This window comes from Dermacentor silvarum, chromosome 6 (genome assembly GCF_013339745.2).
Source record: "Dermacentor silvarum isolate Dsil-2018 chromosome 6, BIME_Dsil_1.4, whole genome shotgun sequence".
Taxonomy (NCBI): Eukaryota; Metazoa; Arthropoda; class Arachnida; order Ixodida; family Ixodidae; genus Dermacentor; species Dermacentor silvarum.
In genome coordinates, this window is record NC_051159.1 from 115,306,534 (window position 1) to 115,320,613 (window position 14,080).

Genomic DNA, 14,080 nt, shown 5'->3' on the forward strand with positions numbered 1-14,080 from the left:
TCTAGCGCTTCTAAGGGATCCGAAGCATCTTCAAAACATGACCAGGGCCAAGCAAATGTGCCAATTCTAGTCAAATTGTTTTCATTTTCATGCTTCAGCAGTCCAGCTTTCAACGACGTAATGGATTTTTACTGACTAATGCTTTATCAGTAAAGTTAAGGAATAGAGGTGCCCCGCATTTACGGAATTCTTGAGAAGGCAAATGCTGAAGTCTGCCAATTTTGAGAGCTCTGCTGCATTACAGTGAACCACACACAAGAGAAAACTAAAATCCATAGCAAAAAAAAAAAAAAATTCTGAAGCTCATTTTTGTTTTTTCTCTAAATTTGATATTGTACCATAGAAATAGAGTTTTGAAAGAAGGCTTATCAGTCTAGACTGGTTTAGTTCCTCTTTATTTTCCCTTTAAACAGAAATACCATTGTGGAGAGAGTTTTGCCAAAACCTTACCTCACTCGCCAGCCTGTCTCGTTCCTGAGTCATGGCGGTAAGCTGCGTGGAATGGGGGTTGAGAAACACTTTTAAGGTACTTTAAATTTCATTTTATTATTGTGACAGCAATTATAAAGACACTAAAACAAGGTAGCACCGCTTCCACTGCTGTGAAATCATGGTATAAATCATAAATCATGCTGTGAAATCATAGTATGGATGTGCATGCGTTGCATGTGCACTGAGGGTTCAGTCTCCCGTGACGCACAGTGCATTTGGCTGAGGAAGCAACAAAGCCAAGTGGATGTACCATCACGCTTTATTTAATCGACTCTGCAGCAAAGTGCTCTGGCTTCCAGAACACTTCGTTGGACGCGCGCATACGTCAGAGTTCCTGCTAAACAGCTGTGTGCACTGATCTAAGTGAAACGGAGAGTACACGTCAAGCTAAATACTAATCCTTCACTGGGCCCTGAGAAATGCAGACTGTTCTCTGTCCGTCTTGTATCGTGCACCGTCAAGGTGCGACAGTGGTAACGCCACTGCCAGCATTCATCATGGCAATGTTGCAACACGCCTGGTATCTACTGTTGCACAGCAACAGTAGCCTCGTGTGCTATGTCACGCCATGCCGCCTCCGCTATCGTTAGAACACTGTGCAAGGTGCTCTAGTACAACGTTAAACCTTGCTATTGCTTTCAATGCTTTGCCCCTCGGGTGGAAGTGCCAATGTTTTTGTGTTACCCTCAGGGCCAAAGGTGCTATTGAGGGGAGTGGGTACAATGTGGAAAAAGAATACCCTACAGACATTAAGCTCCAGCAAACTAAGTGTTAGCTAAGCGTTGCTAAAATTGATGTGCTTAACAGTCGAGGCAAATGGTCTCGGAAGGTGGTAGTATTTAGTAGTACCTAAGAGGTATGGTTAATAACAGCAATTGTATGCGTTTCGCACAACAACATTATTCAGGCTTTTTGTGCATGATCAGTGCAAGGAGAAATAACGTTGTGCAGGTTACGAATAACTTATTTTGTGAAATAAACAAGGACTAGCAAACTTATGATGATAGGCAAGGAAAGTGCTAGGGGCAGCATATTCAAGCTTACTGCAGATTAAGCATTTGTGCAGCAGGAGTTTTAAAAGAATCCGACGCAGAACAACAATTGCAGCAAAGGTATCCTAGATTCCAGTCAGCATTTCTAATTATTTTGTTCACTTGCAATGACCAAGAAAGGGAAGAAGTTATATGGACCCCATGACGATAGGACATGACTGACTCGAGAGGGAAATGTTTTTAGGGCTGTTGACACTACTACTCCTGGTCTCAACATAAAGGACCTGGCATCATCGACACTGTTATAACCTCATGACATAAAGCAAATTTTTTTCGATGAGTAACAATGGAGTTAGCATATGCTATCTGCCAACCTGAGGACCTCGAAATTTGGGAGAATTGCAAAGCTGAGAAGGCACAACAAACGAAAAATAAAAATTATGCACTTTTTTTCTGTGTCACAGCAACGTCAGGAACCAATCTGAATGGCTGCCAGCACAGTTATTAGATGCCTCGGTGTTCGTACTGTGATTGGAGAAGTGTGTGCACGCATATGACTCATACTATAAGTCTAGTGACAGCGGCCCCTTTCTATTCTTAATATGCTTCAACACATAAACCTGTATGGTGGCAAAGCTGACCTAAAGAAAGCCGCCGTTCTGCAATGCATGAGAGCTCTGCCTCACACACGCTTCTCAACACGTCTCGATGTGAAACGAAATGAGTTAAGCCTATACTGCCTACACACAAAAAGCATGGATATAAACGTGACTTCAGCTACCTCCATAGCACATATTGGCAATTACAATGCAGACTATGCTGTATCATGCAATTTTTTTCGCAATGCAGTTGGGGCGTTTTTTTTTCAGAACAGTCTTGTCCGTACAATCGGAAAGATTGCTCGGAATTCGGAAGAGTTGGCAGGTATGGGTTAGGTACAATCACGTTGCATAGAAAATAAGGAGTATCGTGAGCATTTCTTTTGGCAGTGCTCTACTGTGGCAAGCTTCAGTTTTTCTAGAATTTATAAAAAATATAATTGAGTTGTATTAGTAAGTTAAGTTTTTACAATACTAAAACATGTTACCCTTACCATGACAGTTAAGCCAGGAAAAAACAAAATATGGGTGGTTAAACCACCTTGAAGTTCCCAGACCAGTTTGCCACGACGTAACGGATTTTGATAGAGTCTGCTCAGGCCTAGTTGATTCTTTACAATGAAGTCTTCATTCTCTCTTCACATAATTGACGTACCGCAAAATGAAGAATGAATCTTGAAAGAATACTTTAGCAGTCTAGAAATTATAGAGGTTCTCTTTAGTGTGCCTGGCTGAAATGGCAAAGGCAGCGCGAGAAAGAACAGACAGAGGGACAGAGAAAAGGACAAGCCCTGCGCTTATCCATTTCAGTGCAGTTTTTCATGTCCACTCTGTCCTTTTTCGCTCTGCCTTTAAGGTTCTAGTCATGAATACCTACCAACTTGCCCAACTAATGCAGCTTTAGTGTCTTTCTAGAGAAGAATACTAATATAGCTAAAAGCATGTTTTGCCATAACCTTACCTCATTTGCCAGCTTATCTCGTTCTTCCTTCATAGCAGCAAGATGCACGGCCTGCTCTTCTGTTTGAGCCTTGAGTGCCTCAGTGTCTTTGCTGGACTGCTTGACGTTCTCGGTCATCTCTGCGATGTGTTTCTTCAGACTACGAAGAGGAGATCCAGAAATGATTTTCACAGCGACTCATCATGCATTATGACGTCATGCATTGTGCAATAGTGCATTATGCAGTAGTGCAAATTACATAAAAACAGCAAATGCACTGAGCACTTACAAATACTACAGGCGCTTTGAAAGGACAGTTCCTATCCGAAAGCACTAATCTCTACTCTGGTAGCAGGTATTGCAAATTATTACTGAACAAGCGTGACCAACAGGAGAAGATTGCGATGTCTACAGCCACACTGCCACCACGAGGCAGAAGAGAGGTTGTACGCAGACATTCAGATGAGGCTTAGATACCAGCCAGAACATTTGAGAGCTGACCCTACAGCAATCGACATGATTTTACAACAGTAATAACTACGGGGGTGCAGCAGCTCGCAAGTTGTGGATGGTAGGACCAAATTCTGCATGGAGACAGATGGTTCGGGGACTATTAATTAGTGATGATGATAAGCATGATGCCTGCAACAGATGCCACAAAACTGTGTGGAGCAAGAACCATCAGTGTAAAATGCATCTGCATTAAATGATTCATGTGGGCCCATTTTCACTACGCTCTGCAATTTGGACATTTCGTCCCTGTTAAACATGCGAGCACCAGTGTCACCATTTTTTCTTTGCAAGGATTCCACTAAAAAAAATGCCATGACACAATATGTCATGCACATAGGAGGAGGAGAGAGACGAAAACCGTTGTCGGGACATCTATTGCTGCACTCAAATGAAAGTCTTGCTTCTCAGAGACATATTTCATAGAGAATAGAGAGATTTAGAATATCTGGTATTCTGGTCAATGCAGGCCGACTGGGCGTTTTACCAGAGAGGCGGAGGCATACATGTGAGCGGCCTGCATGGTGCAGCCACCTGGTGGTGCAGAGTCACGCTTACAGCCACAGCGGCGCGCTTGCGTGGGAAGGCGGCACTCGCGAAGCCACCATCTTTTTTTGTCTCACCCTCGCATGCCTTCACTCACACCTAAAGCACACAGTGCGCAATAGGATCTTATCACACTTGGACTTTATATGGAACTAGACACGGCTCCACTTCAGCGGTCGCCCTTGTCACGAGATTTGAGAGGTGCGTTCACAAGCAGCTGCTTGCAATTGAATTATTTGACCATCTGCATCAGTGGAAGTTTCCATTTATTGACTCGGCATTCCTTTGCGGTGGCAGTGAAATTGCCTACACACTTCGTTATACTGAGCTACTAAATTTGCATACATGGTGTTTTATGGACAAGAGGTTATGAAAAGTTAAATACTTTGTTATGTCGAGGTTTAACTGTGTAATGAAATTTCACTGTTCTCACGAATGAAGACGGGCAATAAATGGAAACCACTGCGGGAGCCAGTGGCAAAATGGTTGAATTGCAGGTGGTTGCTTGCGAATGCACCTTTCAAGTTGAGCGCTGTGCAACAGAGTGGTTGCCAAAGAGGAGCAGCGTCTTCACTGGTACCAGCAAACTTTACTGGTGATGGCCTCCAAGATGCTCTGCCACATCACGGAGGCCATAAGCTGGCGAGTGCGATGTCGACCAGGGGCGCACATCAATGCATCGTATCGCGTCATATATTGCACATTCCACACAGCGTAGTTTCATATCCTGCTCTTTACTTTGCGTTGGCACCCAATTTGGTGCTACCCTCATGTGGCAAGTGAGAAGCACAAGTAGCGGTAGAGTCGGTAGTACTAAAAAGAACACCCTCTCGCTTGAGGACAAGGCAAGTATCTTGCAAGCGATTTTGATCGGCGAGAAAAAGGGTGTCGCCACTAATTTCAGGATACCACAGAGCTATCTTGAAGTCCCCAAAAGAGGCTATCCTTGACTCGCTCAAGAAAAAAAAGCACAAATTCCCAGCGAGAGCAAATGAAAGAGCGAAACCAGCAGATTAATTTTGGAGCAAACAAATATGTTTTCTGTGAGTACACTGCTTCTGCAACAAGTTTTGGATATCCATAGCTGAATTATTGAAATTTTGGGGACATAATGCACGTGTGATGTCACAAAATAGAAAATGTCGCAGCCATGAACAACGGTGTAATTCATGCCGTTGCTTTGCTTACACAAGATTTTAATGCGAAGCTGTTTTGTGTCATCCAACGGGTTTTGATGCCGAGTTGATCGGGCTGTTTGGAGAGCAAATCGGTTCAGTGCAACATAGCATAAGGTGTCGTACCACTCTAGGCAACACTTGAGGTTATGCTGGCAAGCCACGGCGGTGGAATGAATACGAAAGCTTTGCTTATGCCAATCACCACAGTACGTTGGACTTTCAGATTTCTTTTTTTTTTTTCAGCTTTTCATGTGCCTTACAGCCTCTGCGAGGACTGTCAGTACAGCTTTAAGTGGTCACCAACTCAAGTTCAGCAATCTTTTTTCTTTTTTGTTAGTGACTGCCATGTCGAAAAAGATTCGTTGGCAACTGCATATTGCATAAAAGGTTGAATTTCAATGTATATAAATTTTGATATAATGAAGTAAAGTACTATAAGCTATAAGTTCACTTTTTCTTTCAAGATGCAAGCAGATTTTGCAGAACAACCTTGCTGTCTATGATATCAATTCAGTGTCTCTTTGGTGTCTTAAGAACATAAGGTAGCTTAGGCCACATTTTACCAAATGCTATTAACCTCGAGATCGAGCAGAGTCGCCGTCTGGTGGGCACTGGGTTAATCACAGATAGTGTCGATTGCGCCACGCGTCGTCTGCTAGGCACCACGTGTTTACATGTGCGTGCACGGCATGAATAGCTTTAAAGGCTGCTGCTTTAGTGGCTGCAGCAGAGTCATAAATGCTGATCTGAATTTTTTTGACGGCGTACAAAAGCATTTAGCATTGCGATGTCTTTACGCTGCAGTGAGATCAGTGAATGTCCGTGTCAAGCATGCAATGTGCAATTGTCACACCCTCCGTGCACAAAAATCATAAATCTTATTGCCTCTCGTTTCGAGAACATCCCAGAAAGTATTTTACCTTGTTTTAATTAAATGATGTGGTAGCCGCAAAACGTGAATACCGTGCTTTAGTGACTTGTCACGGTGTGTAGATCACTCTGAAAACTTGGATATCATGGAACGGGGTGGTGTGAACATCACTCAGCAGTAGTAAAAAAAACTCGTAAACGTTCACTCGTATCATATCGCATCACACACTTTATATTACGATAACTGCATTATGATAATTGCAATAATCACATGACTCTTAGTGCTTACACGACCAGAGATGTTCTTTTAATATGTGGTTCTGATGCCACTACGGCAAATAAATCTTGCCTCACAATTAAATTGTGCACTTTTATACTCCAATTAGCTGCCACAAAAGAAAAGCTAAAATGGGGCATTATACAAAGATCATGTGCAAGCGACAGTCTCTAGACGGAGGACGTCATAAGGCGGCTATTAAAATTTCCTTTCGCTCTTTATTGTGGTGTAGTTAGCTTGATGCAAGACTGACTGCTATTAGCCGAGATAAAACTACCTAATAATTTTAGCTCCTCAAATAATTACAACTTTGTCACATCGCTGCCGTGCGCATAACCGTGCAAGGGCGATAAAAATAGCATTGTCTGAAGCAACCTGATGATCCTACTTGGGCTTTAGTTCCTTCGGGGCTAATAAATGTTATTTCTCTCTCTCTCTCTCTACTAACATACTGTCACAGTGGCCTAGCTTGCCTAATTGAACTGATTAACTGTTTGCATTTCACAGTGAATAAAGAAAAAAGATTAAGAAAAGGAGCTGTAGATCAACTGGTGCTATAGAGTGCACATTAACTTGCTCCTTTACCTTCGTTATAGAGGAATACAGACTTTTAAACCAGCGCAAGATTCGCAGAGAATGCAGTATTAACTGACGCGACAATATTAACAGAGTAGGCGGAACGCAAGCGAAACATACAGAAAAAGCCCCGAGAAAGTGCCGAAACAGATTGCGTGGGTGAGTGCTGGCCAGTCTCCCATTGAATGACAGTTCACGTTTCTTTCAATTAAATACAAAGTTTGTGCACATTTCGTGCAGCCATGTGGAGGGCAATAGAAGATCAGCTCACTGCAGTCAGCGCGTTTCATTACAAGAAAATCGGGCTGAGTTGTTCACAGTGGAACGCCCCCGCGTTCATTTCATTGCGCGCCATCGACCGCCTATCCACACTAATGAGGCGACGGTGCTGCCACCTAATGGTTCGATCTCGTGGCAAATAGACTATATTACAAAAGCATTGGAAGGCCACCATTACGCGCTGTTAACGCCAGAGTTTTTTTTTTTCCCGCCACCAAAACCTAGTGCTGCGGTTGGCTCATGTCCATTAAAATGATTGTACAGATGTGCTCGGTGTCTCACGACTATGTTAATTTGAAGTTACCGCACAAAACTGAGAAACAAACAGCCCAAGATGCTGCAGCCCGCACACAAAGTTGAAACTGTCTATAGACAACAGTTACAGTAAACCACACACTCTACTTGGTGAAGCCATACTTACAGTGCCTCTCTTCGCTCACGAAGAGATTGCTGGTTGAGGCACTTCTCTTTCCACATGGCAGCCTCTTCTCTTAAAGCAAGACTTGATTTCTTCATTTCTGTAATCTTCTTATTCATTTCAGCATTAAAGGAGGCAAAAGCGCCTCTGAGCTTCTTCGCGCAGTCCTCATTGGCAGACTACAGAAAAAGAAAAGGAGGTACTATAACTTGCACCACTCAGAGCCATGACTGAGTGGCACTGGCTAACACTCTCAGGGCTACATCTAGCACACATAAATACCCAAGTTAGTGGACGGATTTATGGTCGTCGCTGTAGCACAAATGGTAGTACAACGCATGCATAATGTGAAGGTTGTGGGTTCAGTTTGCACCAGCGACAAGTTATCTTTTCGTCCCTTTTCATTTCCCCTTCAGTATTTTGTACATTTCAATTTCAATCACAGCTAATTACCCCTATGCTTTCTTTGGCTTCATTGCCCGCTGGCTTTATATGGTCGCGATTTTAAGAAAATTGAGCCCCTCCGTTCCCCTTCTCATTCTTGGATCTAGAAAGGCATTCATTAGGGGTGCGCGACTTAAAATTGTCAAATACAAATTGAATGCAAATAGTATAACTTCAACATCAAATACAGTAACATGCAACTGCTGGTTAATCCGGAAAGTGGAGCGATTCACAACTTGTCTGGTCTCGCCAACCTATGCACCTATACAGCAACAAATTCTTGTTACTCAAAAAAGCTTTGCATTGGTTGTCACTCAATGCATTTGCAATAATCAGGTGATAAGCCCACGAGCACGAGTAGTGCTGCAAAAGTATTGACAGACGAGTGAGGTAAAAGCTGCACTAGCATGCAGCCAAAACTAAGTGATTGTGTACTGTATGACATGACCACCGCTTAGAAAAACAACAACAATATTTTCTTTTCCTCAGGAACAATGTACATGAAGGACTACTGCCGCACAGCACTCATGAGCTTTCATGTGCATGGAAAAAAAAAAAAAGAAGACGATTACTGTATAACCCTTACTCAATTTTAGTACATAGCAGGCAACAGTGAAGAAGCACTGCAAATAGCAAAGTCATAGAAGTCTCATTTAAGAAGTCTCGCAGTGCAGTTGCCTCTGCAGAATAACTGCAATTGTCACTGCAGTCAAAGTCCACAACAAAGAAGTGTTTTATTACCCATTAGGATTCTATAGACTCCAATGTATCGAAATTCCCGCAGCAGCGAAATACTGTTCCGTGAATTTCATTCTAGCAGGACTGAACTGTACAGCTTGTGGACGTAAGGCTATGTCAAATCACATGTCATTCGTGCTTCCAGTACACCATATGTACTGTATCGTGTTTTGGTTGCGAGTGCGAGCGGTACGCTGTGCGCAGTGGTTGCAGAATTGTGCCAATTCACTTGCTCGGTGGTTAATAGCTTCAGGTCTGCGACACCTCGCACACAATAAGTGCCTCATATGCTACATAAAAACAAAATCTTTAATGTTGCATAAAATTACATAACACATCTTTCATAGCAAGGCACTATTTTCTTGCCAGAAATGAGAGCGGTGATGGGAGTCTTAAGCCTCTACAGTGTGGCCTGCTAGGCATGAAACCGAGTATAAGAATGTGTAATGCACCTGTACTCATGTTCAGAATAGCACCTTTCAGCATAGCACGATGTGCGCACGCATCATGGTAACGTTTATCAAGGATCAGCCATCTCTTGCATGTTAGGTTCTAGTCAGCTGTTACTGCAGTGACAGATTGGTCACTACTACACCAAGAGACCACGTGGGCATGCAATGGGTAGATGGCATGTTTGCTTAGTGAGGTCGCGTGGACTGGCATTGCTTAATAACTTGTCCCAGTGATAATGTAACACTTCAATCCATCGTCGACACTGTGTCCGGTTAGTGTAAAACATGGTGGACGGAACTAAACACTAGTAAAGGCAAAGTCATGCATGTAACGCAACCACTTGAAGCTTCAACTGCATAACTACCTTGACAACTCTTCCTCAGAAGTAGTATCCTCATTTAACAATCTTGGTATCACCATTTCATCCAAAATCTTGTAGAGTGCTCAACCGAATCCATTTTATTTATTAATTTTTATTTAGAATACTGTAACCCATACAGGATGTTACAGGGTAGGATATGCATATAAATAGAGTAAAATTTGAATCCATAATTAGTAGCACCATTAAAATGCTTGCATATCTTCATAATTTTTTGCTCAATTACAATTACCTCAATAAAAAATTTAATTAATCATGGTGACCAATTACTGCCCCACAAGTAATTACAAAGAAGTAATTGATTACTTATACCTTCGTCCACTTCAAATGCTCTAACAGAAGTGCTCTATTTCCAATAAATATACATATTCATTTTTCTTTGAATATCCTTATTCTCTGTCTATCTTGCACATTTTAATGAAAAATAAACATTTTGTTCTGGTATTTTCGCATATACAGAAAGGGTTATTAAACCAAGCTTCATATGGCACAAACTTGAGTGCCACAAGTTCTAAGGTGTGAATATTGCTTTATATTAATAGTGAAAAAGATTGTTTATTAAAAAAAACTGTTCAAGCCGCATGATAACCTATTCAATTTTCTTCTGGTACTATTCCATTTGCCTGCGATTTAGCCTGAAAATTTGCTATCCACACACCATTACCATTTAGCAATCTTAGTACGAGACTTTATGGCCACAAGGAATCGTAAAGCATGCAGAGAAGCCCAACTGCTCACCTTGAGCTTGGACTTCAGGCCCTCGTTCTCTTTCTCCAGCTCTCGGACCTTATGGCCGAGCTCATCACGTTCGGCAATCAGTGTCCGAGACTCGCTCTGCTCGCTCGCAAGCTTGAGCTCGAGGCGCTCTTTCTCCTCTGTGAGCTGGCCCATATCGGAGGCCGAGGTCTTGCAGCCTTCACACTGGTTCTGAAGCTCTTCTAAGTCTGCCTGCAGCCTCGCCTTCTCTGCAGCCTCCGCGGTGAGCTCGTCTATTTGCTGCCTCAGTGCCTCCTTGTGGGCATCCCTTTCCTTGACACACTCGTAATAGTCTTCCTCGGACTTCCTCTTAAGCTCCAGCTGGTTGTTCAGCTTCACCTCCAGGTCACCTGTGCATTGTGTACAGTTTTTTTCACTTGAAGGTTGATTGATTAAATTTAATGCCACAAAGCAACGAAGAGGCAATCGGACATGGAAGAGTAGGGGCCTCTGGATCAATTTTGGCCTCCTGAGGCTCTTTAACTCCTTAATTCATTCTTATCAAATAACTGTACTGAAATGGCTTAGCTTTTCATGACCTGAAATGTTTCAAAAACATGTTTAAAAGAACACAATCTCTGGAAACATTTTATGGCAAATAAAAATTATGAACAGCCCACTCCATTTGGAACTTTCTGAGAAAATATTGGATTGTAGTGTTCCTCCATTGATGTGTGAAATTACAGCACACTACCACTGGCGGTGTGATAGCACTCAAATGACTGTACTCTGAACTGCACTGTCGCACCACCTACACCTGTCAATGGTTGCTTTAAATTGGAGCACAGGGATAGCACAAATTGTTTAAAGCTTGCTTCAATCATACATTCGTCTATTCGATAACGTGGTCTATTCATGCAAACTTGGAACAGCAAAGACTGACAAGCAACACATTTCTTCTAGACCACTTTTCCAGGGTATTGGCTGTTCCAGGTTTCACCTGCTTCAGGAACTTGTCTCAAACACGCTTCAAGCAGGCACCCCTCTTGCAGCCTTTCAATAATTGAATTCTGGGGTTTTACATGCCAGAACCACAATTTGATTAAGAGAGGCACGCCGTAGTGGGGGACTCCAGAATGCATGGACAGCAGCGAAAGGTTCGAATACTGAAGAGCACAGTTTTTGAGAGCAGGATTAATTTTTTGCAAAACCTGAAGCAGCATTTGTAAAACAAGCCCAAATTCATAAATTTTACAGAAAATTCAGGATACTGAACAGTGGATACCGTTTTTTTTTTTTTTCTTTTTGCAAAATGTTCTTCCTGGTGCTGTCCCATTTCAGGAAGTAAAAGACACAATAGCGTGTCAGTGTGGGAACTGCCAGCTGCCACATAGTGTGAAAAGTCTTAAAGTGCAGACAATGAACAGCTACCGTCATCTACGTTGCGAAAGTAAAAACATCCTTCAATGGTCTCATTTAGTTGCTAGTCATTCAAAAAATCACTTGTGTCAGAGTTCCCTTTTCTGGTTTGCAGGGGTGGGACTGCCTAAAGTCATTTCGGAGCAATTTTTGGAGCAGACAAAATTGCATTTTGGAGCAGCTTGGAGATTTCATTTTGAAGCAGTTTTAAGCCGACTAGTCTGAATTTTGGTGTAATAATGGAATATGGCAGCGCACTTCGAAACCACGACGAAACACACAAGCCAACACAAAGCACGTAGTAGAAGCGTACTTTGTAGCTATGGCGTTCTAGGATATGGAAGAGTGGGTCGAGCAGCGGCACGACACATGCTTTCCTGTAAAGGCAAAAACATTGGTGGCACTACGATCGAGCTACATATTCCCGCACCAACGCTCATGATGATAGCAGAAAATGTTCTCAAATTATGCGGTCCAACTGACGTGGTAACGTCATTTCTGGATCACCATAGGTCACTGTAGACCAAGGGAGCCGCAATCAACCCTGGGCTGGTATAATGTAAAACTATTCCAACCTGTTTTTATTGCAATAGCAATTATATGGACACCCCAGGCGCATTTCTGCCATCGCCGTGATGTTCCGTATAAAGTTCAGGGGCGATAACACTGTTGCCACGCGCTTTATGTGCAAGTGAAAGCATGCAAGAGTGAGCTGACGATGGCGACTCAATCTCGCACGTTCAAAGGAGGAAAGCAGGGAGAAAGCGCACCTCTTTCGTCGCGCACAAGGCACCGGGGGGGGGAGGGGAGGCAGGAGGGAGAGCTGCTGAACTAAGCTGATCCCGCTGCAGCGCGTGCCTCCCGAATATCTAGTTCGCTTGCAGCGCCTTCGGCCTACTTTTCGTTGTTTTGTGCCTCAGCTAGGGAGGGCCTCTCGGCCCACTCAACCGTATTCTAGTGCACTCTAAATACAGCCACCCCGGCCGTTCCGAGAGCAGCAACAGACGGAAGTGGCCACGCGCATGCCGGCCATTTTCCGAAAGTGCTGAAAAGTCTACTGTTATAAGCGCGAAAATTACGAGAAACTGTGCAGGAGGTGCTGTCGCACAACGTGCGCAATTTGAACGGCTGCACTCTTTTTTTGGAGAACGAATCAGCTAGCCGTTTTGCAGCCACTGCCAGAGCACAGATGCCACAGCCGTTCTGGAGTAGCGTGGCGCAATTTTCTGTGCTCGGCGCAGTTAGCCACAGGAATTTTTGTATAAAAATGGTGCAATTGGCGCAGGAGTCCCATCCCTGGGTTTGCGGCAGTTTCCAACAAAAATTATAACTGAAGTTTTACTAAGAGCAAATGTTGGGCAAAAGAAGTGGCAGTATGTGGCCAATGCCAGTTAGCTAGCCAAGGAACTACCGTATTTACTCTATTGTAACGCAACCGCGATTGTAACGTGAGGGGTGACTTTGTTGTGTCTAGCAAAAAAAAAATGAAGAAAAACGCTAAAGTAACCCGAGACCACTGGATGCATGAAAAAGTCGCAGTAAAATTTCGCCTCAAAGGCGAAGCATCAATTGTGATAGAAAATTAGTAGAGAGCTATACGGAGTAAGGATAGTTTTATTGGCTGCATAAACTTGGACACATTCGCTTACTAACTGAATTAACAAGCATGGTGTCAGTGCGCACAAGCAAACATGAATAGATCACACTCGATGACCGCAGACAACCACTGTTAAAATGCAGGCATGAGCAAGCGAAGGTTCGTGAGGTCTATCGCTTGAACAGAAACTGAGCGGCGAAAGCACAGTCCATACAATGGTCAAAGCCGTGTGGAGATCGCTTTCAAGATAGGGTGCGTGCGACAGCCTGCAGCCGCGCAAAGTACAAGTACACCGAATAGAAGCCGCACCCCTCTCTCCTTCACTGCCTTCCTGCTTTCTTCCTTTTGCATGGGTGATTGAGTCGCCCCTTGCGCCCGGTTGAGAGACATTTGGTACCTCGCGCGCTCTCACTCGCACATTTCGCTTGATTAGAATTGGGTGCATCATTGCACTTTTTAGTGCAACTTGAATTTCGGTATCGACTTCAGGTAGCAAAAATCTGGAAAAAAACTTGCGTTGCAATCGAGTAAATACGGTACTGTAGTATACACTGAAAAGTTGTATTCAAAGCAACACTTATAAATTTTCTGAAAGAAGAATCATCCAGATAGACAAAAAGGCTGCCAAATCTGACAGTCATACCATGACAGCACCACTACTGCTGTTTTGGCTGGCA

General features: G+C 43.3%; 2 protein-coding genes across 4 annotated transcripts in view; one reads left to right on the top strand and one right to left on the bottom strand.

Annotated features, from left to right (window-relative positions):
- The window catches only part of LOC119456840 (myosin-11-like), a 69,291-nt gene that overhangs the window by 24,327 nt on the left and 30,884 nt on the right, over positions 1-14,080 (bottom strand). For all 3 annotated transcript variants that reach the window (XM_049669391.1, XM_049669393.1, XM_049669392.1), the window contains exons 11-14: positions 10,430-10,797; positions 7,681-7,856; positions 3,045-3,183; positions 451-492 (exon numbers count right to left, since the gene is read on the bottom strand). In XM_049669391.1, the coding sequence (XP_049525348.1) occupies positions 451-492; positions 3,045-3,183; positions 7,681-7,856; positions 10,430-10,797 (725 nt within the window). The remainder of the gene's footprint in view (positions 1-450; positions 493-3,044; positions 3,184-7,680; positions 7,857-10,429; positions 10,798-14,080) is intronic.
- LOC119455877 (transmembrane protein 161B) overlaps positions 1-14,080 on the top strand; it is a 93,220-nt gene that overhangs the window by 16,770 nt on the left and 62,370 nt on the right. The window lies entirely within an intron of this gene.